The sequence below is a fragment of the Sorex fumeus genome, unplaced genomic scaffold, assembly GCF_029834395.1.
Source record: "Sorex fumeus unplaced genomic scaffold, SorFum_2.1 ptg000039l, whole genome shotgun sequence".
NCBI classification, from domain to species: domain Eukaryota; kingdom Metazoa; phylum Chordata; class Mammalia; order Eulipotyphla; family Soricidae; genus Sorex; species Sorex fumeus.
In genome coordinates, this window is record NW_026606096.1 from 6,864,734 (window position 1) to 6,887,083 (window position 22,350).

At 58.4% G+C, this 22,350-nt stretch overlaps 1 protein-coding gene across 1 annotated transcript in view; it reads right to left on the bottom strand.

The window, feature by feature from the left end:
* Positions 1–21: 21 nt before the first annotated feature.
* Positions 22–22,350, bottom strand: part of BIN3 (bridging integrator 3) — a 46,738-nt gene continuing 24,409 nt past the window's right edge. Inside the window, exons 2-9 of the mRNA XM_056119043.1 lie at positions 17,237–17,285; positions 11,486–11,526; positions 11,063–11,124; positions 7,087–7,223; positions 6,628–6,668; positions 2,442–2,583; positions 2,192–2,326; positions 22–681 (exon numbers count right to left, since the gene is read on the bottom strand). Of these exons, the coding sequence (XP_055975018.1) occupies positions 535–681; positions 2,192–2,326; positions 2,442–2,583; positions 6,628–6,668; positions 7,087–7,223; positions 11,063–11,124; positions 11,486–11,526; positions 17,237–17,285 (754 nt within the window). The 3' untranslated portion in view covers positions 22–534. The remainder of the gene's footprint in view (positions 682–2,191; positions 2,327–2,441; positions 2,584–6,627; positions 6,669–7,086; positions 7,224–11,062; positions 11,125–11,485; positions 11,527–17,236; positions 17,286–22,350) is intronic.

The window sequence follows — 22,350 nt, forward strand, 5'->3', positions numbered from 1 at the left end:
CCTGCTCTTATTATAGCACAATAATATATGGAAATTTTATTGAAAACTTCACTTGAAAAAATAAAATTCCAGATATTCGGGTGAGACACAAACCCACTGCTGTTGCTTTGAGGCCTGTGAATCAATCTGACGAGCTGGGTAGCAGGCTACTCACAGGAGCAGACACAGACAAATGCGGGCTCCTGTTTCCTAGGGAACCTAGCAAACTGCACCTGACCCGAGAGACAGGAGCGGGCGAGGTAGCCCATGGGGTGCTGTCAGCCGGCCGCAGAGTCCCTGAAGTAGGAAGGCAACGGGGTGAGGGGGAGGGTCCCTGGGATGGCTGTTTTGGAGGTAGACATGACCCCAGCCGGGCCCGTGGGGCCGGGACCTCGAGGGAGCTGACCGCAGGCGCACTGGAGGCGGCCGGCTAGTTCTCGTCCTGGCCAGGACATACCCTGGCTGTTTCCTTGGGGCTCGCGGCTGCGAAGGGGCAGGCCCCCACCCTGCCCGGCCGGCTGGCGTGTGTCCCAGGAGTCCCGAGCCGGGGTGCGCTCAGTCATCAGCCACAATGGAGAGGGCTCTGAGCTCGCTCAGTTTGGCTTCGTTCTCCCGTTCCCGCTGCTCGTCCGAGTGGCCGGGCTGGTCGAGCTGCTGGGTCAGGTCTCCGAAGATCTTGTGCATTTCCGAGTAGTAGACGACCTGGCGGGGAGGTAGGAGGTGTGCCACGGGGACTGCCATTCCCCCCACCCCCGGGGCTCCGCAGACCCACACACAGTGCAGGGGCACACTGCCCTCCGCCCCCACCCCCTTCACTTGGCTTCGCTGCTGCGCCGGTTCCTGGCAGGGGAGAAGTCAGCACGAAGCCACCAGGCACATCCCTGCCCAGGGCAGCAGGAGGCGAGAGCAGGCTTGGGGGGGACGGGGGGGGGGGGGGCGCCAGCACGTGGCTGGCCTCCCGTGTACTGGGCAGCTGAGCCCAACGCTGTGGGGGTGGGGGACCCTGCCCGGGCAGACTTCGTCCCCGCTGGGAGGCGACAGAGGCTTCTGTGCCCGAAGACCCGGCCGGGCTCCTGCAGGAAGAGCGAGCATGACGACGGCAGCTCCGCACCCGGCCGGCAACGCCAGCAGCGAGCCTGAGTTGGCCCAGGGTTGCTTAGAGCCAGTGCCGGAGGCTTTCCTAAGCGGGGAGGAGCCACTGCCACCTCAGTGCCCACTGCATGACTGATCGATCCAAGGGGCCCACACTAGTCCAACCCAGAAACGCCAAGAAACTTGACGCCTTGACCCACAGTGCCAGGCTGAGTTCCGGGTTTGGTGGTGGGGCTGCTTCGGCTGCTGTCCTCGGGGTCCCACGGCCGGCGGGGGTTCCGGCAGGCTCCCGGGGAGCTGTCAGCTTGGGAGGGGCGCCCCCTCCCCCCATGGTGCCAAGCGGCTGCGCGAGGCTGAGTCACCGGGAATGCTCACTTCTCCAGTGACTAATGGCAGCAGCCGCCGCAGGAGGGGGAGGCTGGTGCTGGGGCGGCGGTAAACAGCCCCGGCCTCCCTGCTGCCTGGTTACGGGGCATCCCTAGCCCCCAGACTGCTCCAGCCTCTGTGTACACCGGGGAGCTTCCTCTCGCGCAGTAGCTGGGGGGCTGGGGCAGGGACAGGGAGGGAAGGCGAGAGGGAAGGCCCTTTCCGGGGCTCCTTGGGGGAGGGGAGAGGCAGCGGGAAGGGTTCGCTCAGGACCCCAGCCTCCAGGGCAGCGCCGGCCCATTCACCGTCCACCCAGGTCAGCTCCCGGGTGCCGTCACGTGCTCTGTGCTCAGAGTGGATGCTACAGTGACAATGGCCACTGGAGGGGGCCAGCTGGGCAGGCCAAGGCAGGAGACCGGTGTGGCCACCACAGCCTGCTCACGGCTTGGACTATAGGGAGCGAGGTGGGCTGGGAGCTTGGTCTAGGCCTTGCTGTGTGCTCCCTCTCGGCCACAGGAAACACGGGGTCACCCCCTGCCCCCACCTGCCCCCCCACCCCGCGGGGCTTCTGGTGAGAAGCCTGCCCAGTCCCTCATCACCTCCAGTACCCCGGGGTGCAGCCTGGTACCACCCTGCAGCCCACAGAGCAGTGAGAACAGGGAGGGACAGAGGGAAGAGCCTAAACCAGCTGCCCCTGCCCTCCACAGGGACAACTCCCCCAGCCCCGGCCCCCCAGACAAGGGAACGGCCCCACCTGTGCGCGGATCAGGGCCTCGAAGCTGGGCTGGAAGTAGTCGAGCCGGCTGCTGTAGAACCGCGGCATCTCGTCCAGGAGCTGCTTGTTCTTCGCCTCAAAGTCATCCCGCACGGGCCGAAGCTCTTCTCGGGCCTGGAGAGGGGCAGCCCGGGGAAGTGCAGCCAGTGTTGGGTGGAGGATGGTGACACCCTTCCCCGGGGTGGCCCCCGAGTGGGGGGAAGGGGGCGCCGGCTTCTCCGGGGTATACCTGGTGCAGTTTGGCCAGCACGGGCCCCGTCTTCTCCTTCTCCTCGTACTTCTCCACCTTGGCCTGCAGCCGCCGGTAGTCCTGCAGGGCCTGCTCGCGCCGCTTCACAGCCATGTGGAGGCTGGGGAAGACGCTGCCGAACCTGCGGGCCGGGGCGATGCTGCCACACACGCCAGGGCTGGTGCCACCCCACACCCGGCACCAGCGCAGGCTGAAGTCACCCCACCACGAGGCAGCGCCTGCTGGAGGCAGAAGATCCCGGGGAGAAGCAAGCAGCAATGCCACTGCACGATACCGCATGCCGGGGCGCGGGCCTGGGCCCCCTGCCCCTGGGTCGAGCCCAAACCCAGGGCCTCATGCACACACCACAGGAGCTCCACCCTAGTGAGCTATGACCACCCCTCCCCCTACCTCTCCCTCTCACATTAGAAAACAGTTTTTTCCAAATCTTTTATAAAAATTAAAAAATACTGAAGCTGGGGCTGGAGTGATAGCAAAACGGGTAGGACTTTTGCCTTGCACGTGGCTGACCCAGGTTCGATTCCCAGCATCCCATATGGTACCCCAAGCACTGCCAGGAGTAATTCCTGAGTGCATGAGCCAGGAGTAACCCCTGCGTATCGCTGGGTGTGACCCAACAAGCAAAAAAAAAACCAAAACAAAAAAACCAACAACAAAAAACAGAGGCCAGAGAGTCGACACCACTTGACAAGGGTCACAGTTCTGCAGAGATGAGAACAGTGTCCCCAACCTCTGCCGGGACCTTGGCAGCCTCTTGGGAGGCCGCACCAAGCGACAGGCACAGCTTGCTGCTCCCTACCTGGCACAGCCCGGCACCACCTTTGCAAGGAGGGGACAAACCCCAGGGCCCCTCCCCTCACAGCACAGCACCCCTGGGGGCTTCCCAGGGGGCAGGTGTGAGGAAGGTGGCAGTGTGTCTGGGACTTGGGTCATCTTGCCCAGGGAAGGGCCATACCACCTGCCACCCAGGGCAGCACTGTGCCAGCAGCCAGCAGGGGCCACTTCGTCCCAATGCACGAGACTCACAGAGCCAGCAGCTACTACCAGCCCAGGCCTGGAGCACTGTCTCTCACACGACTCCCTGAGCTGCCAGCAGCATCCGAACAGCCAGCCCAAGTGGACGGAGCCAGCCTGGAGCACTGGTAGGGCACTCTCATGACACCAGGGCCAAGTGCCACCCATGAGCACGTTCTCGGGGAGCATGACCGTGACTCTCATTTTTTGAGCCCCATCAGCACAGAGTACCAATGGCACCGAGTTCTCTCCTGAGGATGAAGACAAACCCATCCGAGGCTTCAGTGCCCCATGCAGTGGGGCTGGATGCAAGAAGGGCCAACCCGTGAGAAAGGCCACTAAAGCCAGTCCTCTGGGCTTACGGGTCCCCAAGTGCTCCCAGCTACTAGCTGCACTAGAGCGGATGAGCCCTCCCTGACTTCTGGGGACTGTCACACAGCACCAGGTGGTATCTGACTGACGACTCTGCTGGGAGTCAGGCTGGCCGGGGGGGGGGGGGGGGGGGGGGTTGGCTATCTCCAGGATACACATGCCCTGGGGGGGGCCTGAGCAGCTGCTCTGAGGGGTCCTGGCTGCCCAGCTGAGCCCCAGTCCCTTCCTGAGGCCGGTGGCAGCAGCTGAGACGCATATGGTTCCCGCGGCAGGTGCAGCCGGGCTGAGAAGCGATCATATCCCCGCCCCCGAAGCCCGGACAGAGGCTGGCAGCACTGCCTGGAAGGAGACAGTGGCTGCTGGGTGACCCGGGACCTAGGCGAGACAGGCCAGAAGGAGGCAGCGAGCAGCAGGGTCCCGGGAGGGCCCCCATGAACGGGGAGTGGGAGTGCAGGGATGCCGTCCCCTGCTGTCCAGGGAGGAAGCAGAGGCACAGACCAGGCCAAGTTCGGAATCTCTGGGGGCTCCTGGGAGCAAGACCACCTGGCTTCGCTCTCTGACCTCCGACGAGAACCAGCTCTCCCTTTGACAGTCATGCCCTCACCAGCACCCCCAGTCACACCCTCACCAGCACTCCATCAAGCCAGGAGGCCCAGCCAGTCCACCGGTTAGAGCCAAGCCAGTTCACCAAGGAATTCCCGAGGGAAAGGGGCCAGTGTTGGGTTTGCTCATATCAAGGTGGGGAAAATGACGGCGCAGGTGAGGGCAGTCGGTTCTGAGGTGGCTACTGGAGGAGGAGCGGGGAGAGGTCTGCAGAGGGGGCAGCTGGGGCCTGGCGGGAGGGAGGCCGAGAGCAGCAGGCTGTGTGGGTCTCCCGAGTGGGTTTTGTTTTGGGGTCACTCCTGGCGGTGCTGAGGATGGAGCAGCTTCGACCCCTCCCCCGCCCAGGCCTCTGTGGCCCTTGGTGCTGCTGGGCAGTGGCACCGTGCGCGCACGTGAGCAGGGCTGTGATGTCAGGCCTGGGGGTCTCGGACACGCGTCTTCGCCCCCAGCCTCTGGCTCAGGACAGCTTGCTCCCTGCATCCCCCAGCAGGGGGCAGAAGCAGGAGTAGTGGGGGGGTGGCCAGGGTCTGGGGGAGGGGGGGATGCGCCTCGTGCCACAGCCTGGCACTCCCTGGGCTCAGGACCAAAGCCTGTTACCCAGCGGGCGTCAGGGAAGGGGCAGCTGGCAAGGCCAGGCCCAGGGAGACCCTCAGCTCCCATGGCTCCCTGGGGGGCGAGGCGGTGATTGGGGGCGCGGGGCCGGCTGGGAGGTGGGCTGCAGCGGCCGGCCTGGTGGGGGAATGCCTGCCATTCGTCAGCCTGTGCCCACACAGCCGGGATCTTCCACCCACCAGGAAAGGGAAATTGAAAGCATCCCCATCCGACATGTGAACGGGGCCCGAGTCCGGGATTAGAGGCCGGGCCCCCGGGGAAGGCTGGGGGCGGCGGGGGGCCATGTGGGGATGTTCTTCATCAGAGGACAGGAAAGCTGCAGTTTCCTGCTTCCGGTGCTGGGGTCCCCGGGAGCAGCGCTCCTGGAGAGAGGAGGCCGCTGCAGTGCCGGTCGGCCGGGGGTCGGACACGGCCTGTTGGCCGCCAGGCCTGGGGCAGGCGGCCAGCCAGCGGGGTTTGCGCCGAGGTCAGCGGATCCGCGGCGGAGATGGGGCCGCCCCCTCGGCCACACGCCCCCCTTCCTGGCAGGTGGTGGGCTGCCCGCGGTGGGAAGCGCTGGGGCTTCTCTCCATTTGGCGGCAGGAGCCACGCATCAGATTTCAAGGCCGCCTCGCTGGTTGTGAAATCGAGACAGAAGTCGGCAACCCAGCGCGGAGCGGCTGTGCCAGGCTGAGCTCTGCGAGCCGTGGGTGGCAGTCCCCGGGACCCCCGAGCCCTTCCGCCGGCCCCAGCCCCCTGCCCTGGAGACGAGGCAGGAAACTCAGCGACGCTCCGATGGGGAGACGTCTCTCCCCTTACTGCACCAACATCGGACCCCCACCAGGGTGGCGCCCTCCAGGGTTTTCTTCAACTGCCTCCCCAACCCCATCTTGGGATCCGAACAGGGAACGAGGGGCTGGAGGGTCAGACCGTGGCCCTCTGCCTGTCCCTCAGGGCCCAGTCCAGCCCTCATCAGCTGCCAGCACCAGGCCAGCGCGGGGACCACCAAGAAGAGTAATAAAGTGCAGCTGCGGGCGCGGCTGCCGAGGTCGCGGCCTGCGGGAGAGGCCGGGAAGGAGATGAAGGGGCTCCCGCCCACCTCCTCAGGGACGCAGGGATCGGCCCTCTGATCGCCGACCAGAGCCTGCCCGACTTCAAGGAGTCACCCAGCATTTTTGACCCTGACAGATCATGAGTTAGGGGCCTCCCTGGACGGGACCCCACGGCTGCACGGCAGAGATGAGAGGCTTCTGGGCTGGGCGGGCTGGCGAGAGCCCCGTGGACCCACCTTCGGGGGGGGGGGGCGGAGGGAGAGGGGTGCAGGGGCCGCCACAGAAGGGCTGGGGCATCCCACGGTCAGTCATTGGCACGCCTGGACAGTGAGGGGCTGGGTGCCAAGCGTGGCCTGTCTGGGCCCAGTGACGGTGGGTGTCACTGGCATGCCTGTGGGGTTTCCCGTCAGCCCAGGTGACTTTGGGGATAGCCTGGAAAGAGGTCTGGCCCCCACGCGGCCAGCTGACCTTCCCGGCCAGGAAGGACGGTGACTCCCGTACCAGAGGCTGCCTTCCCAGCAACCAGTACTCACTTTTTCAAGGGTTCGATCACTGTCTTCTGGATCTGGTTCACCTGCCAAAAGTAAAACCCAATGACATCATACTGAGTACGGGGTGGGGGGGTGGGGGGACACCAAAGTCTTCCTGAAAAGGGGAGGGAGGTCCTGCGCTGCTGGGGAGAGAAGGGAGATCTGTCAGGGGACGCCGAGAGCAGGACAGGAACCATGCTGGGCCAGCGCTCACCCACCAGCCACACCGTCTGCTCAGGCCAACGATGGCCGAGCTGGTGAGGATGGGCAGTTTACTGGGACTAACTAGAGGAAGCCTGAGGGGCAGCGGGAGCCTCCCAGCACAGTCACAAGCTCCTGGCCCTGGGCATCGCAGGGCTCGGGGCTGGGGGCAGGAATGGGCAGGGGGCCGGTCCTGCTTGGGACCCCACACGACACTCCGCCCGTCAGAAGCACGACCCAGGGAGGCCCAGGCCCCATCACCTTCTCCTGGTTGAAGGCGTCCATCCGCTTCATGGCGGTGTCCAGCGCTGTCACCATGCTCAGGAAGTCCTGATCTTGCTCACAGAGGGGATTGGAGAGTAAGTCCAAGGATATCTTCACAGCGGACTTGGACATGGCTGCAGAAGTCAAAGCTCAGCTGGTTGGCAACAGGATGGGCCTGAAGGGCCGCTCAGCCCCCGCTGTCCTCCCTCGGCCCAGAGCCTGCGCCAGGGCACCCCCACCCAGGGCCACGGGCCACCGCAGTGAAGGAGAATCCCAGACACCAAGAGAGGAACGAGACGCTAGTCCTCTCCTGACCTGCTGCGGCTCTGAGGAATTCTTTCAGAGCAGCTTTACCTGTGACAATGACTTAATCTTCTAAACTCTGGGCTCTAACGGAACCCATCTGGGAGAAAAGCTGTACCAGATACAGACTTGGCTCCAAGGATTTTAATTAAATCTGGAAGCTGGAAAACGTGCTGTAACACTCTCCAGGTGGGGGCTGGAGCGATAGTACTGTGAGCAGGGCATTTGCCTTGCATGTGGCTGACCTGGGTTCGATACCCAGCATCCCATACGGTCCCCCTGAGCACTGCCAGGAGTGATCCCTGAGCTCAGAGACAGGAGTAAGCCTGACCGAAAACATCAACTCCCCTCTCTCCAAAAAACCCCAAAACCAAAATCAAAAGCCCTCCCCAGGCAGCTACAAAGTGAAGGTCTCGGTGTGGGGCAGGCTGGCAGGCACGGATGGAGTGACCCTGCAGGGCGCCAGCCAAGACTCCTCCTGGCTTTGCTATTTGCGGCTGTTTTCTGTTGGAGCTACTCACTCTGCCCCAGACTACCCTGAAGAATTGGTGTGGCTGTGCTCCAAGGGACAAGGAGCAGCCAGACGGGGCAAGGCGGGGTCTAGCCCAGCCAACCCCCCCCCCCCGCCCCGTTTGAATGGCCCACAGTTCTAGGAAGCACTTCAGACTTGTTCCTTCTGGACTCTGAGACCACAGACACCATGGAACACGCACGGCCCTTCTCATCTCTCTGCCTTTCCTTTACACTTCTACTTGCAAACATGGAGACCTTAGAACTTTTTCATTTTTAAATTTAAAAAAATTTTTTTTGGGGGGAGTGGGTGTCATACCCAGAGATGCTCAGGGGTTACTCCTGGCTCTGCACTCAGCAATTATTCCTGGCTGTGCTCGGGGGACCACAGGGGATGCTGGGGATGGAACCCACGTCGGCTGCATGCAAGGCAAGCACTTTAAGTGCTGTTCTCTCTTTCCAGGCCCAGAACTTTGTTTCTTAAATTTACTTCTGGACATTGCTCAGGGGCTACTCCAAGTCTTAGTGCTCAGGGGTCACTCCTGGGGAGGATGGGGAGGCCATGTGGTGCCAAGGGACCATGTAGATGCACAGATTGACACGAGGCCTCTTGCTTGCAAAGCATGCGCTCAGCTTGGTTTTTATTTTCTGGGGGAGGGAGAGGGTGAGGGACACACTGGGTAAGTCCTCAGGGCTTACTCCTGACTCTCTATTCAAGGATCTCTCTTAGCAGGGTTTGGGGGTCCTCACAGGGTGCTGGGGATCGAAGCTGGGTCAGCTGCATGGAAAGCAAACACTGTCTCTCCTGCCCCCCGCCCCATATTATCACTAAGGTCTCACTGAGCTTGTTGAGCTCTCTCTGGCCCGTGACCTGAAAACTCACACAAGATCTAGAACTCCAAAGCTGCCAAGATCTACATCCTGGCTCTGTCAGGGACCGCACACACCCACTTCTTGTTTAAGTCTCAAACCATCCAGAAACACTTGGGATAGATGTAGTTTGTTTTTGCTTTTTTGGGGAGCCCACGCCTGGTGGCACTCTAGGTATGGTTCAGGGAGGACCAAGCAGCGCTGGGATTGAACCCAGGACTCCTGCACGCAGAGCACAGATTCCAGCTTTGTGGAGTCTCTCTCAGCTCACAATTCGCTGCATAGATGGGGTAGGTGAGGCTCCGAAGACTGAGCTCACACCAGTCACTGGGCACTATTTTCCTGGTGTCTGTTCTGCAGGGAGCAGTGTGCTGGTGGCAGAGCTGGGGGGTGCTCCTGTCAAAGGTACTCTCTGCTACCTCCTTGCCCTCTGCAAGTGCCTGGTGTGTTTAGATGGTCCTGTGTCGGAGGCTGGAAGCCACAGGGCAGCTCTGAGGCAGGACACAGACCTGGAGGCAGCTCCATTGTCTGCGACCCTGTGTGTGTGTGTGTGTGTGTGTGTGTGTGTGTGTGTGTATGTGTGTGCAGGTCTATACCATCCATAAGCAAAACACTGGAGGGGCCCCACATGCGCATGGTGGCTGTGCCAGCTTCAGTATCTCAGAGGAACACATGCTGAATGTCCTTTTCACTGTTTTCTGTCACATATCAGAGACACCATCAGTTGTAAGATGCATTCATTTTGTCTTTCTTAAGCCATGAAGGTTCTGTTGGAAGCCAGAAGGCTGTGACATGAAGGTCCAGTCCACAGAACAGGGCCCACTGCCCTGCTCCCTGCCGAGGGGGCTGAGGCCACCCACGCTGCATAAGGTGTGAGCCGAGCCCCTGCCCAACCTCCTCCAGGCTGGACCTTCCAGTCCGGAGCAGCAGGAGCAGAAGCCCAGGGATACCCCCGCCGCCCCCAGCCCCTCACCCTGCTGACAGCGCCCAGAGAGACACTGGCTGGGCTTTTCTGAGGCTTCAGGGCCACCATGGGGTCACCCAGCAAAGAGGAGGAGCTATGGGAGCAGGCTGGAGGTATAAACTCAGAAATATTCTTTAAACTTTGTGAAGTGACTCTGTGGCTGAGGAGCACATATCACATGTCACTGATTATAAAAGGGTCATGGAGATGGGGTCAGAGCCATAGTACAGTGGGGCGCTAACCTCGCAAGCAGCTGACCTGGGTTCAATCCCCCAGCATCCCTTATGGTCCCCTGAGCACCACCATAGACAGGAGTAGCCCATGAGCATCACTGAGTGTGACACTCCCCACCCTCTCCCGCCAAAAAAAAAAAGGGTCATGGAGAGTACAACTAAAAATAAGAATCCTGGGCCAGGGACATGGCTCAGTGGTAAAGCTCATGCCTTGCATTCATGACGTTCTGGATTTGCTACAAGATGGGGGAAAAAAAAAGAATCTGGAAATTAACTAGAAACATCTCTTCTTGGGGCTAGAGTGACAGAACAGCAGGAAGGGCATTTGCCAACCCAGGTTCAATCCCCAGCATCCCATATGGTCCCTGGAGCACTACCAGGAATAATTCCTGAGTGCAGAGTAACCCCAGAGCATCACTGGGTGTGACCCCTCCCAAACCAACTCGCCACCAAACCCCGAAACATTTCTTTAATTATATTTTTCACTGGCAGTGGTGGGGTGGGGATGTGGGCCACACCCAGAAGTGTTCACAGCTTACTACTGGCTCGGTGCTCAGGGATCACTCCTGGCAGTGCTCAGGGGACCATATGAGGAGCTGGGGATCAAACTGGCTATCAGCGGTATGCAAGACAAGTGCCCTGCCCCCTGTACTAACTCTCTGGTGCCACTGACATGGGCAGAAAGCACCCTGAAAACTCAGAGGCGGGGGGCAAAGAGGGGGAGACTTTCTTCCCACTGCCGCTGGATAGTGCTGGGCTGGCACCCCTGGCCCTGGCACGGTCCTGACAGGCCCTGGGGCCACGTCTGTGGCAGTGGGCCTGAGCACAGGCATCAAGACAGTCTCCAGGCCCAGGCAGCTCTGCCGCACGGGAAGGGGTGATGTGACCTCGAGCCACTTCCTGGGGACAACTGTCAGCCACCTACGCAGGGTACTCACTTCACAGCCAGTCCAGTCCTCAGGTGACGAGCTGATAAGCTCTGTTCGACCTGGGCAAGGCTAGTGGCAATGGTGTGTTAGTGTGTGCGTGTGTGCATGTGTACATGTGTGTGTGTGTGTATGCATGTGTGTATTGTGCGTGCGCTGGCACTTACCCAGGTCAGCGTCGGTGCTCTTTTTCATGTCTTTCTGGAGCCTCTTGGTCTGCTCTTCCAGCCTGCAAGGCAGGGCGCGTGCCTGAGAACCTGGCATTGCCAAGCTGCTTTTAAAAGCAGGCCCACCCCGACACCGGGCTGCCTGGCAGAAGTGGGAGTGGGGAGGGGGAGATGGGGAGGCTCCCTCTGGGACAAAGGGACATGACCAGCTCTGCACAAAGTTAGACACCCAAGGCTAGGCCCTGACGATGGCCACCCAGTCACCGGGCGGGGCAGCTTCCAGTCTCCAGCCCTCCGTCGGGGAGCTGCGGCGCTGCCAGCCCATCCCGGGGAGGGCGGTGGGGGCGGGGAATAGGGGACGGTGGAGTGGCACAGGGCCCTGCCCTTCTCACCCCACCCCTCCTTCTGGGGTGTGCTACTCACTGCTGGAGTTTTCCATACTCTCTTTCAAAGTCTCTCTCCACCTGCAACCCAAGAGATCCGTCAATCGGCGGGGAAATGACAGCCCGTCGGAAAAAGCCTGGCAGCCTGTGAGGATGCCCCAAGCCCCAGCCCTGCAGAGCGGCACGCTGTCCGGTTGGTACAGGCAGCGGCAGCTCGTTAGCGACACACTAGCCCTGTGTGCCCAAATTAATTAGGGTGAAGGGTGCCCCTCCCAGCTGGGCCCACTGGGCAGGCGCCAGCTCCGCTCCTCCTGCGTGCAGTGAGGCACTGCGCGGGGCTCCCCAGCGCACCTCCCTGGCAAGTGCCCGAACGCCATGGAAACCTCTGGGGAGGGAGCGTGTGTGTGTGTGTGTGTGTGTGTGTGTGTGTGTGTGTGTGTGTATGTGTGTGTATGTAGGAAGGCACTCTGGACGTCGTGGTTGCAGGCACCAGCTCTGCCATTTGGCAGCTCTGAGACTGGTCACCAGCTCCCTGCACCAAGAATACGCCGCTGAGCTCTACATGGGGTGGGACTGTCGCTCTCCCGCTCCTGGAAAGAGATGAGCTTCTCTGATCCACTGCAGGTGGGAGTCCCGAGGGGGGCCCCGAGGCGAGGCAGTCACAGGCACCTCACCTGTCTAAACTTCCTAGTGCAAAGACGGCGAGGCCCCAGGGGCAAGGGATACCTGCTTGTCCTCTTCCAGTGTGCCTCCCCCTGCCAGGTGGGGTGCTGGCCCTCACTGTACCCGGGGGTTACCAGACACGAGTAAGGTGACTTGCCTGGGGCTGGGATTTAGCCTGGCTCCAGACGGGAGAGGAAGAGGGTCTTCCTGGCTGCGGCCGTGAGAGGCCTGGCTGGGACAACCCCATGCTTTGCCTCTCAGTCTTGCGGGCTGAAGGTCAGGCCATGTCCCCTGGTCACCACCACGCACGCCTGTCAGTGGTGGACTCTACACTCAACTTCCGGCAGCTGCACAACTCCACTCAGGCTAACTTGGTGCAGTGAGCGGCGCAAACCAGTATTCAGGCCAACGTGGCTGCACAAAGAGGAAGGAAGCCCAGAAGCGGGGTAGGGAGGGCCGGTTAGCGGCAAACCAAGGGCAGGCTTAGTTCAGACTGGAGAGCTGGCTCAAGGTGCTGAGCCAGGGTTGTCAGGAAGGAGCCCGGGCACCATGCTCACACTGCTCAGGGCTGTTTTCTGGTGGGGCCGCAAACGCCTCCCCCAAACAACCACCTCAACCACCTCCTCTCAGCCCCTACCCTCTCAGCCACCTCGTCACCCCCTGACCCTCTCAGCCACCTCCTCTCAGCCCCTGACCCTCTGGTGAGCACCTCATGAGTGCGATACATTCTTCCAGGCCCTCCCGTCACATCAGCTCCTCGTGGGGGAGGATGAACAAACCCCACAGAAATGAGGGTACTCCGACAGGATACCCCACTTCACTGATGCCTAGGGGGTAACATATCCATCTTTCCAGCTGGGAGCCATTGAGTGTTCATCACTCACACAGGGGGAACGAAGATTTTTCTACCTCACAATCGTGGCATTTGGCACAAAATTGTGGCATGAAATAAATCCACCACAGAGTGTGGGGAGGGGTGCCCAGCCTCTTATTGACAACCCTCTTTCGTCTTCACAAGACACTCTTCCCCACCCAGGACCCAATACCCTCACTACCTCCTTCCTTAGATGTCCCCCAAGCGGTTCTTAGCGGAAAAGCTGAAGACAGCACCCATTAAAAGTTCTCGGAGGAGATGGGGGGAGGGGGCTCGGAGTGGGGCAGAAATCGTGCCTCACCCGCAGAGTGCCTGGAAGTGGGGCTCTCTGTTTCAGAGCCGGGGGCCTTGTCCAGACCCTTCAAATTTTGCACTGAATTGCTGGTCCAGCCCTTTCCCCAGCAGAAGAAGATCTAGACTGGCCAGACAACAATGAGCCTCCAGAGGGTCCCCGGGATGAGAGTGCGTGGAGGCGGGGGAAGGTCTAGCACGCTGAGGATTCTCCCAGCACTGTGTGGACCCCCAGATGCCAGTAGGGGTGGCCCTTGTGGCCCTCAGCGCTGCTGGGAGTGGCTCCCACACAGCAGTAGGCTGAGCTCCGGACCACTGCTGCAGTACTGACCACTCCCTGGGAGTCTCAGCTCCCTGCCTCGGCCCTGGGCTCAGGCCGACAGAATTTCGCCATGTCCATGTGCGGAGGGCGGCCCACAGAACAGGGTGCCCAGCTGCCGTTCCTCTCCTGTGCACTCCTCTCGGCGGGCAGCTCTGGCCGGCCAGGGCTAGGAGTCATTTCTGGCTCTGCTCAGGGTCTGCTCCCAGCTTGGCCCCCATGTGCCATCCCACTCAGGGGCTGTGAACACCGGGTGGAGACCTTCCAATGAGGGCCTTTATTCGCCAAACAGATGAAACGAGTGTGCAGGAAGCTCTGGGCGGAATCCGGCCAGGGCGGGTGGGCGGCTGGGGGACGGCAGGGGAGGGTGAGCCGGGCTGGGAGTGGTGGCCGGGGTGCCCGCCTTGCGCAAGGCCCATGTGCGGCTGTGTGTGGGATGCCAGCGAGCACCTGGTCTCCCACCGGGGCTGCCAGGACTTGTACGGACGAGGGTGCCGGTTTCCAGCGGGCTGCGCTGCTGGAGCAGCGGAGCAGGGGCTGAGGGTGTGAGGGTGCGAGGGTACCCCTTTCGCCTCAGACCCCAAGTCAGCTCCTGAGCAGGAAGCCAGCCTCCTGGGGCCATGTGTGGGCTGCTCGGGCAGCGGCTGGGCTTGGGGAGGGGGACATCCTCCACGGGGGCGGGTCCCGGAGAAAGCACCGCCAGGTCCCAGCCCCTCAGAGACACCCGCGAGCCTCCCTCCCAGGCACATCCCTGCAGAGGGCCCGAGTCCAAGAGAGGAAGATCTAACAGTCTGGATGCTTGGTGCCTCTGCCAGAGGGCCGCTGGACCCCACTCAGCAATGCAAGTGTAAACACATGTGCAGGCCTGGCGTAGGGTCGGGGTGGGCCGGGCAGGGCTGGGCTGGTGGGTCAGGCAGCAGAGTTGACTCGCCAGCTCCCAGGTGGGGTGGGGGGTACGCAGGGGGGCAGGCCCAGTGTTTGTGAAGTGAACACAGACGGGGGTTTCACCCCACCTGACTACTGTGGTGAAGTCAGGCAGGAGAGGACAGGCAGGGCCGGGGCCTGACCCAGGCCAGGCTAAGGGAGACCTGAACAGGGCAGCGGGACGCTGGCATGCAAGTTGCCCCAACCAGGGGAGGGTCCCTCGTTGCTGTGGGTGCAAAGCTCGCCTGAGTGCGGCTCACGGTGGCCAGCCGCCTGCCTGGCTCTGCATCTTGGTGCGCAGGCCGACCCACCACCTGGTGCTAGGGCTCTGGGAGCTCCACACCCTGGGCGGGGGGGGGGGGGGGGGTGTCAGAGCTTCTCACACAGCCCAGTGCTCCTGCTTCTGCACAATGCGGGGCAAGCAGGGTCTGAGAGGAGGGAGTGTGGTTGGGAGCGGGGAGCCTCTGTCCTTCCATTCCCATTCCAATGGGCGGCTCCTGCCGAGGACATGGTGTGGGTGCCCCAGCCCGGGCCGTGAAGGACCCTGTGCGAATAACCCGGGTGCAGGAGAGCACCCGGGCAGAGAGAGCACAGGCAGACGCACAATGCCTCCTTTGTGATGACAGGCGGGTGCCCCGAGCCAAACCCTCCTGAAACTCCCTGCAGATAACATGAGCACTTCTTCCCATGACAGGGGTGTCCTGACTTCCCGTAACCCTGGCAGCCACCTCTGCTCCCCTCCCTTGAAGGTGCCTGGGCAAGACATGCGGCATGCGTCACCGGTGCTGGGGCAGCTGGCTCTGGCCCGGTGCGGGGAGCAGGAGGGGCTCCGGGGATGCGACTCGGAGGAGGCTGGGGCTTGCTGGAGCTACGCGGGGCCCTGGGGAACAGAGAGAGCCAAGCGCTGGATTCCATGCTGTGGCTGGGCTGAGTCCTGGGAAGAGATCAAAGACCTGGCCGGCCATTCTGCTGAGCTGCCCGGGCCAGGCCGAGTCCTGGGGGGTCTATAACCAGAGTCGATCAGATCCACTCGCTTCCGAGGGACTCCTGCGGGACTCGCCGCTCATCACTAGTGTCACCCGCACAGGAGAAACTCGGGCTCAGGGAGGGGGAGGGAGACAGGAGGGGGACCCGGTCCACGAAGGACGCCCATGCTCCACAGGAAGAAGGGGTCCAGGTCCCCAGAGGGCCTCCACAGGCACTCAGGGTGTGCTTGGTTTGCGCCTCTGAGCTCCCTGTGGGGAAGCCTGAGATTAGTCACTCCCCAGATTAAAAGACTCAGAGATGTCTCTGTCAACAACCTCTGGCATGGAAGCTGGAAAGAACGATTCTAGCTGAGACTTTCTCTACGGAGAACAAAGGCCATTTTGATCAAAGTCTTGGGGTGTGGGGCGGGGGAAGGCTTGTTGGTTGGTGGACCGACAGGGGAGTGAGTGTGGGGAATAAAGGACCCTGCTCAAAACCACTTCCCTTTTCGAGCTGCCTGGATTAAACTCTGGAGATTCAAAGCCACACCTTCGCACTTCCTGGAGCGGCCTGGGCCCAAGAAAACGCCCGCCCGCCTGGACACACTTGAGCCGAGAGCCTCGCAGATGGTCAGCCTCGGCATGGGAGGTAACTGCTGTGTCCGTCTTGTGGCCTCCACTTGAGCACGGGAGGGCTCCTCAAACGCGCCCATTTCCTCTCAGTGACCTAACTGGATTTCCCAGAGACAGAGCCATCGGGCAGATGTGTGGAGAGTTCTGCCAAACCGAAGCAGCAACTTCCCTGCAGCTCTGAGCCCTGAGCCAAGGAGGGCTGAGGTGAAGAAGACACGGAGCATGGTCAGGGCTCAAATGACGAGGTTCTCCGCCAGTCAGCCAGGCGGGCTGGGCTTCAAGGCGGCGACCCCGTCAGAGACATCTGCAAGTAGGGCTCCGTGTTAAATAAGTGTCTTGCTCAGATGTGAGGGTGAGACGGTTGAAGGGGCCTTTCCTTCCTAGAATCCCAAAACTGCGACATAGAATAATGGAGAGAAAACAGAACAAAGAGACTGAAATCTGACTTGAATGCTCCAGCTCTGAGGGTTGTGAGGTTTTTGTATGTTTTAGAAAGTTGCCATGATTGCTGAGACCTTGATTTCTACATTAGGAAAAATGGAGAGGTTGGATCAATGACTTCTTAAGAGCTTTCAGCACCAGCTTCCTAAGATGCTTTGGTCCTCTTACTCGCCCACTTGGGAGACGAAGCGGCAATGAAGCTGCTTGAAAGGGGTTTGGACGGTGCTTCAACCAGCCCTGCCTGCTGTAGAATTCTTGGATTGGAGAGACAGAGACCAGGACTCTGGAGCTTTCTGCTCCTTTCCACAGTTGAGTTGCCAAGGAAGAAGGGTCTGAGACATGTCCTTGGTAGGGGTCCAGATTTTGGGACTCTCTCAGTAAAGCGCCGGCTGTCACAGCAGTTCCCAAGGTGTGGTTTCAGAACAGGTCTACTCGCCCTTGTAACCCGCCTTACAGAGAGTGAAATGAGCCCAGGCAGATGTGAGAAAGTATCCCCGGAGAAGAGGACCTGTGCGAAGGCCTATGTGAAGGTCTCTGTGAGTGTCTGTGTCTAGAATGACAACATGAAACCCAATTCTGACTCCTTGCCCCACGACTATGATGTGTCTAGTCAGAGCTCTGGTGCAGCAAAGGCCACAAGTGATGGAACTGAGCCTGAGAAGGACAGAATGGGATACTCACTGTTTTGGGGATGATCTGTTTCTTGGGCTGCCCAATCTTGAAAGGTATCCTGCAAAAGAAAGTGAGAAGAGATGGGGTGAAAGAACTGAGGTGCAGGTCGTCAACCACAGGAGGGCAAAGAGGAATGGGAGCGGCTCACCCCAGAGCTCTGGGCCCACACGTCTAGGCCCCCAGCAGCCAGGCCAGGTACAGGAGAATGAGGCTCCCACTTGCCCCTATGTCCCCCTCAGCCCTGATGCCTCTTCCCCACTAATAGCCCACACTTCAGACACACTGCAAAGGTGAAGGCAGCAATGGAAAGCTAGAGTCGGAACCTGTGACTCTAAACCTTGCAGAGTCTGAAGTGACCCACTCACCTGGATGGCAACATCATGGAAAACCTGCCTTTAAAAGCCACCAGGTGACACCCACATCCCACAACTGTCGCCGTTTAAGCTCATCCATCAGCCCAGCTTTACAAATTCATATAAAGAGATCAGCAAGCTGTGAAAATCCACAGGTAGCTTGGTCTCTCAACTGAAAACTCTGGGGTGTCTTTAGGAAGGGGGCGGGCCAAGTCCCCACACTGCCTGAAGCCCTCCCCAGAGATGCCAACACACTAACGGCCCAACTCCACTGTCTCACAACGAAGCTCTTCAGAGAGACACTGAAAATTCCAGATACATTGGTCTTCAGGCTGGGAACTCTGGGGGTCTTTTCAGAGTGAGGGTAGGCAGCCTACCCCTGGCCCCCTGTATTTCGGGAAGCCCTGGCAGCCACACCCACATTCCATAGCCACCACCATATAACCTTGCCCAGTTCAACATTCTGGGGTTTCTGGAGCACGTGTCCGCAAATACAGCACCTCCAAATTCTATAACACTGACAACCTAGTCAATAAGATGGGAAAGTAACACAGAAGCCAACCAAGCTCAGAAAACAAATACATTAACACAGAGGGTTCAACAGGCAATGAACAGCGGAGTAAACCCTCACACAGGGATTTAATGATCCCATGGTGAGATATAACAATTTTCACAATTTTTTTTTTTACTGAAGTATTTTTTTTTTTAATCCACTGGCTGTAACAGGCAATATAAAATAAATTATTTTGTAACCTCCTCAGGGAGCAGGCTTGGGGGTGGCTGGGAAAATGGGACAATGGTGTAGGGAAGGTCACAGTGGTGGTGGGATGGGTGTTGGGATACTGAATGCCTGTAACAAATGTACCATCAATAACTTTGCAAACCACAGGATTTAAATAAAGGGGAGGAGGGGAACCACCACGAAGGGATCGAAGTACCTGCTCATAAGAGTGAGGTGGCAAGCTGAGTCTGATCTCTGGTACCAGAGATGCACATGATCTCCAGTGCAGGAGATCACAGTTTGAGAACAACGCATGTGGGCCCCCGTGAGCACAGCAACGTCCCTCCCCCCAAAACACACTTGTGCAAGCACAGCAGCAAAGGTGAGGGCGGGGGAGGGAGAGAGCACCACGGAAGCCACCTGTTGTTTGCATTAGGTGCTTCACAACCTGTCTGCTGTGGACAACTGGATCCAAGGTTTCTTGGAAAGCAGATAAGAGGTGACACATTGAGGGGCATCTAGGGCCAGTCGGGCTGGGGTATTTCCTAAGAAAGTAGAGAGTAACTAAATGTGGCTACCTGAGAAGAATGTGGCGTCCAGTCCAATTTCCTAGGAAGCTCTGCACTCAAGTTTCCCATGTGCAGTGGAGAAGCCTGGAGCCCAAGGAAGGAAAGCTGAGCCAGGACTCACCTGGGCATTCATTCCAGCCTGAAACCTCTCAGGGTTTCAGAATCTCCCCAGGGACACAGGAGAGGCTGGGAGCCCCCAGTTCTGGGCCAGAGAGTGAGGACTTGGAACCACCAGCTCTGGCGATGAGGGCTTCTGGGGGCAGCAGGAAGGAGTCAAGCCCCCCAGTGGGTGTATGGGGAGAGGGCAGGGTCGGGAGTGTCCTGAGGGTACGGAATGGCCACTCTCACACTCTCCCTTCAGGCTCCAACCCTCAGCCAGATACCCATCCCTCCACCCCCAGAGCCCAAGGTTTCTCTTGGCCCCAACTGACCAACACTGTTGCTAAACCCAATGGTATAATTAACCACCGATAATAACCCCAGACAACGAACCAACCAGTTGAGAGGATGGGCCGGCCTGAGTCACAGGGGTTTAAATTTAATTTCTGGAGGACATCCTGTTTATTGTTCATCCAGGCCCATAATTTGGGAGCATTAACCCTTTGGGGGTTGGCTGATTCACGTGGCTTCTGTAAACAAATAATCTCCAGCCATATAATTACCAGGGGGAGAAAGGTAAGCTGTGGAAGTGAAAAGGAAAGAAAAACGAAATGGCCCTTTCTCAGGCCTAGAGAGGAAGGGTTTATGGGGAGGATGAGCTCCACGGCCTCCACCCGTAGGCCCCCCAGTCACTTTCCCCCAAATCAGGGATTAGAGCTGACACAAAGGTTTTAGACAGTGAACAGTTTGCCCTCAAGGACCATTTTGGTGATGCAGCAAATGAGGTCCTGGTAGCTCTGTGAGTTTCACGGGTGCCATATGAAGCATGCTGCAGCATTAAAAGCTGTCAACCAGGAATCATCACATCGGGTCTCTGCCTCTGACTAGTTTTGTGATTCAAGCAAATCCTCCCCTCACTGGAGCTCCGTTTCTGGTCAGTTGCTTGTGGCTTTCCCAGTGTCAGGGGTTGAATCAACCCAGGGCCTCACATGTGCACGGCCAAGACTCTACTGCTGGGCCACATTCCCGGTCCCACAGCTCAGAGTCTAAGGCTGTAAGACACAGGATGGGAACAGGAGATTCTCTCTGCCGACCAAGAACAGGACCTCTAGAAGGAAACTCCATCCCAAGTCCACTGGGAGCAGGATGGGGAGTCTAGAGGATTCTGAGTGGTCTTCAGAATGATTCTAACTTGGAGGCGAGTACTACAGACAAGGTACCAAAAAATCAGGAATGTAGATTCCATTATTCATGGTGCCACAGCCTCTCTCAAAATCTTAATTTAGAAGCACAGTATTTTTAGAACAGCAAGTTACCATAGAAATTTTCCAGTTCCACCCTCTCAAGCTGTAGAAGAGAAGCAGAACAGAGTGGTTCAGTGACCAGCCCAGGGTCATTCAGAACGAGGATACTCAGGGCCGCTGGCTCCCACCTACCTTCTCTCTCGGGCACAGGCTGACACCATTTTCACACGACCTTGCTCTGTGGATTTCAAGGAACTAGAAGAAAAGTTTTGCCACCCATATCATCGCCTGGTGATATTACATTTGATCACCAGAATAAAATGTCTAGCATGAAACACGATGGGACTTTGGACATTTCATTATCTTTAAGAGACTGGGCTGGAAAGGAGGCACTCTCCAGAGAAGGAGGCATGGAGCGGGTGTTCAAGAAAATGGAAGGTCACACGTCCTGGGCAGAGGCCCAGCTCACCCTCCCTACTCTTCCACCGCAGACACTGACCAGCCCAGCCAACTTGTCTCTGCAAAAGCCATCTTAACAAAATCTTCTGGGAAAGTACCTTAAGAAATCTCTTTCAATTAAAAAGAAAAAATTTGATGGGCTCATTTTGAGTAAATACATTCACTTTAGATTAATCAGAGGAGAGGTTGGGGCCATACCCAGTGGGGTGTACGGCCTGACCTAACAGTGCCCTGGGGACCATGTGATGCCAGGGATGGAACTGGGGGCATGCAGGGCAAGTGCCCTAACCCCTGTGCTCTTTCTCTGGCTGCCTGCAGAGATTTAGGTCTATAGCACAACTCTGAAGGTAGTGCCTGGTTCCTCACAGGCAGTTTGTCTGTAGCATCGTGTATTAGTGAAGGTGCATCTGTTGCAATTAACGAAACAATCAACTTTGCCAAGTCTACATACAGTGGACTTTGGTTCAGGGGCAAAAGCACCTGCCTTATACACAGGTGGCCTCGACTTTAATTCCCAGTGCTGCCCATGTGTACTGAGTTGGTCCCAGCGGCCTCAGGAGAGCATGGCCCTTCAGGCACTGCAGTCAGTGTGCGACTACACACCACACAGAACCGTGAACAAGAACATCCGTTTGGAGTGTGACCACATGCGAGCATTGAGCAGATGTGTTAGCAGCACAGTGAGCCGTAAACCCCAGCCAACAGGAAAATGGAGGCCAGGGTTCGAGCATCACAAGCACATGCATAATGCCCGATCATCAGATCAGAGGGAAGAGGAAAAATATTTCAGAAAAAAGCAAAAAATGAAGCCTGTATGTATTCAGAGTTCCTCAGCTTCTCCCTAACGTCCTTTTCCGGTCCAAGATCTCACCCAGGTCAGCACGTTCCATTAGCTCAGTAAGTGTCACTGGGCTCCCAATAGGTTCCGTCAGCCTGAGTCTCTCATGTACCCTTGGCTTTTCATGACCTTGACCATTTTAAGGAAGTCGATCAAGTGTTTTATAGCATGTCCCTCAACAGGGATTTGCCTTTCATATAGATTCTCATGACTCACAGGGCCATGGGTTTGGAAAGAGGTCAAGGACCTTTCTTCCCACTGTGTATTTAGGGGATGAGTGCCCAGCAGGAGTAACGTGGAGCTTCCTAGGTCTGACTGTAGGTGTGGATCAACTTTGAACCCTTTGGGAGAGGCTCCCAGTTTCCGCCTTAGGAGGTCATGGGACAGCTTACACTTGGAGTGAGGAATTATACTCCAGCTCTTGGAGGATAAGGTATGAATTGCCAGAATTTAACAGAACTTAATAGACTTTTCAGAATTCTTTTGCATGGAAGAGTTGCCTATTAATCCATGTAAATATACTGATCTTATACTTTGGGTTATAATCCAGAATTACTTTATTTTGCTGTTCTGACTCTTCCAGCTTTGGCCCCCAGAAGCTCTTTGGGTTGGCTCCTGTTAGGACAACCCACAGCAGCAAGTTTGTGTTTTATTTCGTATTTCCTTACTTTTGCGAGTCACAAGAAAAAAAAATTTCCTGTCCAAGTATTGGTGGAGAATCTTTTAAAGTCAGTATTTGGGGTGTTGCTGTAGGAAATAAGAGAACAGACAGTATAGAACAATGATAAACCCGTGGCCTTGGATCACAAAATTTATCAACAAAAGGCAGGAGACGAGAAT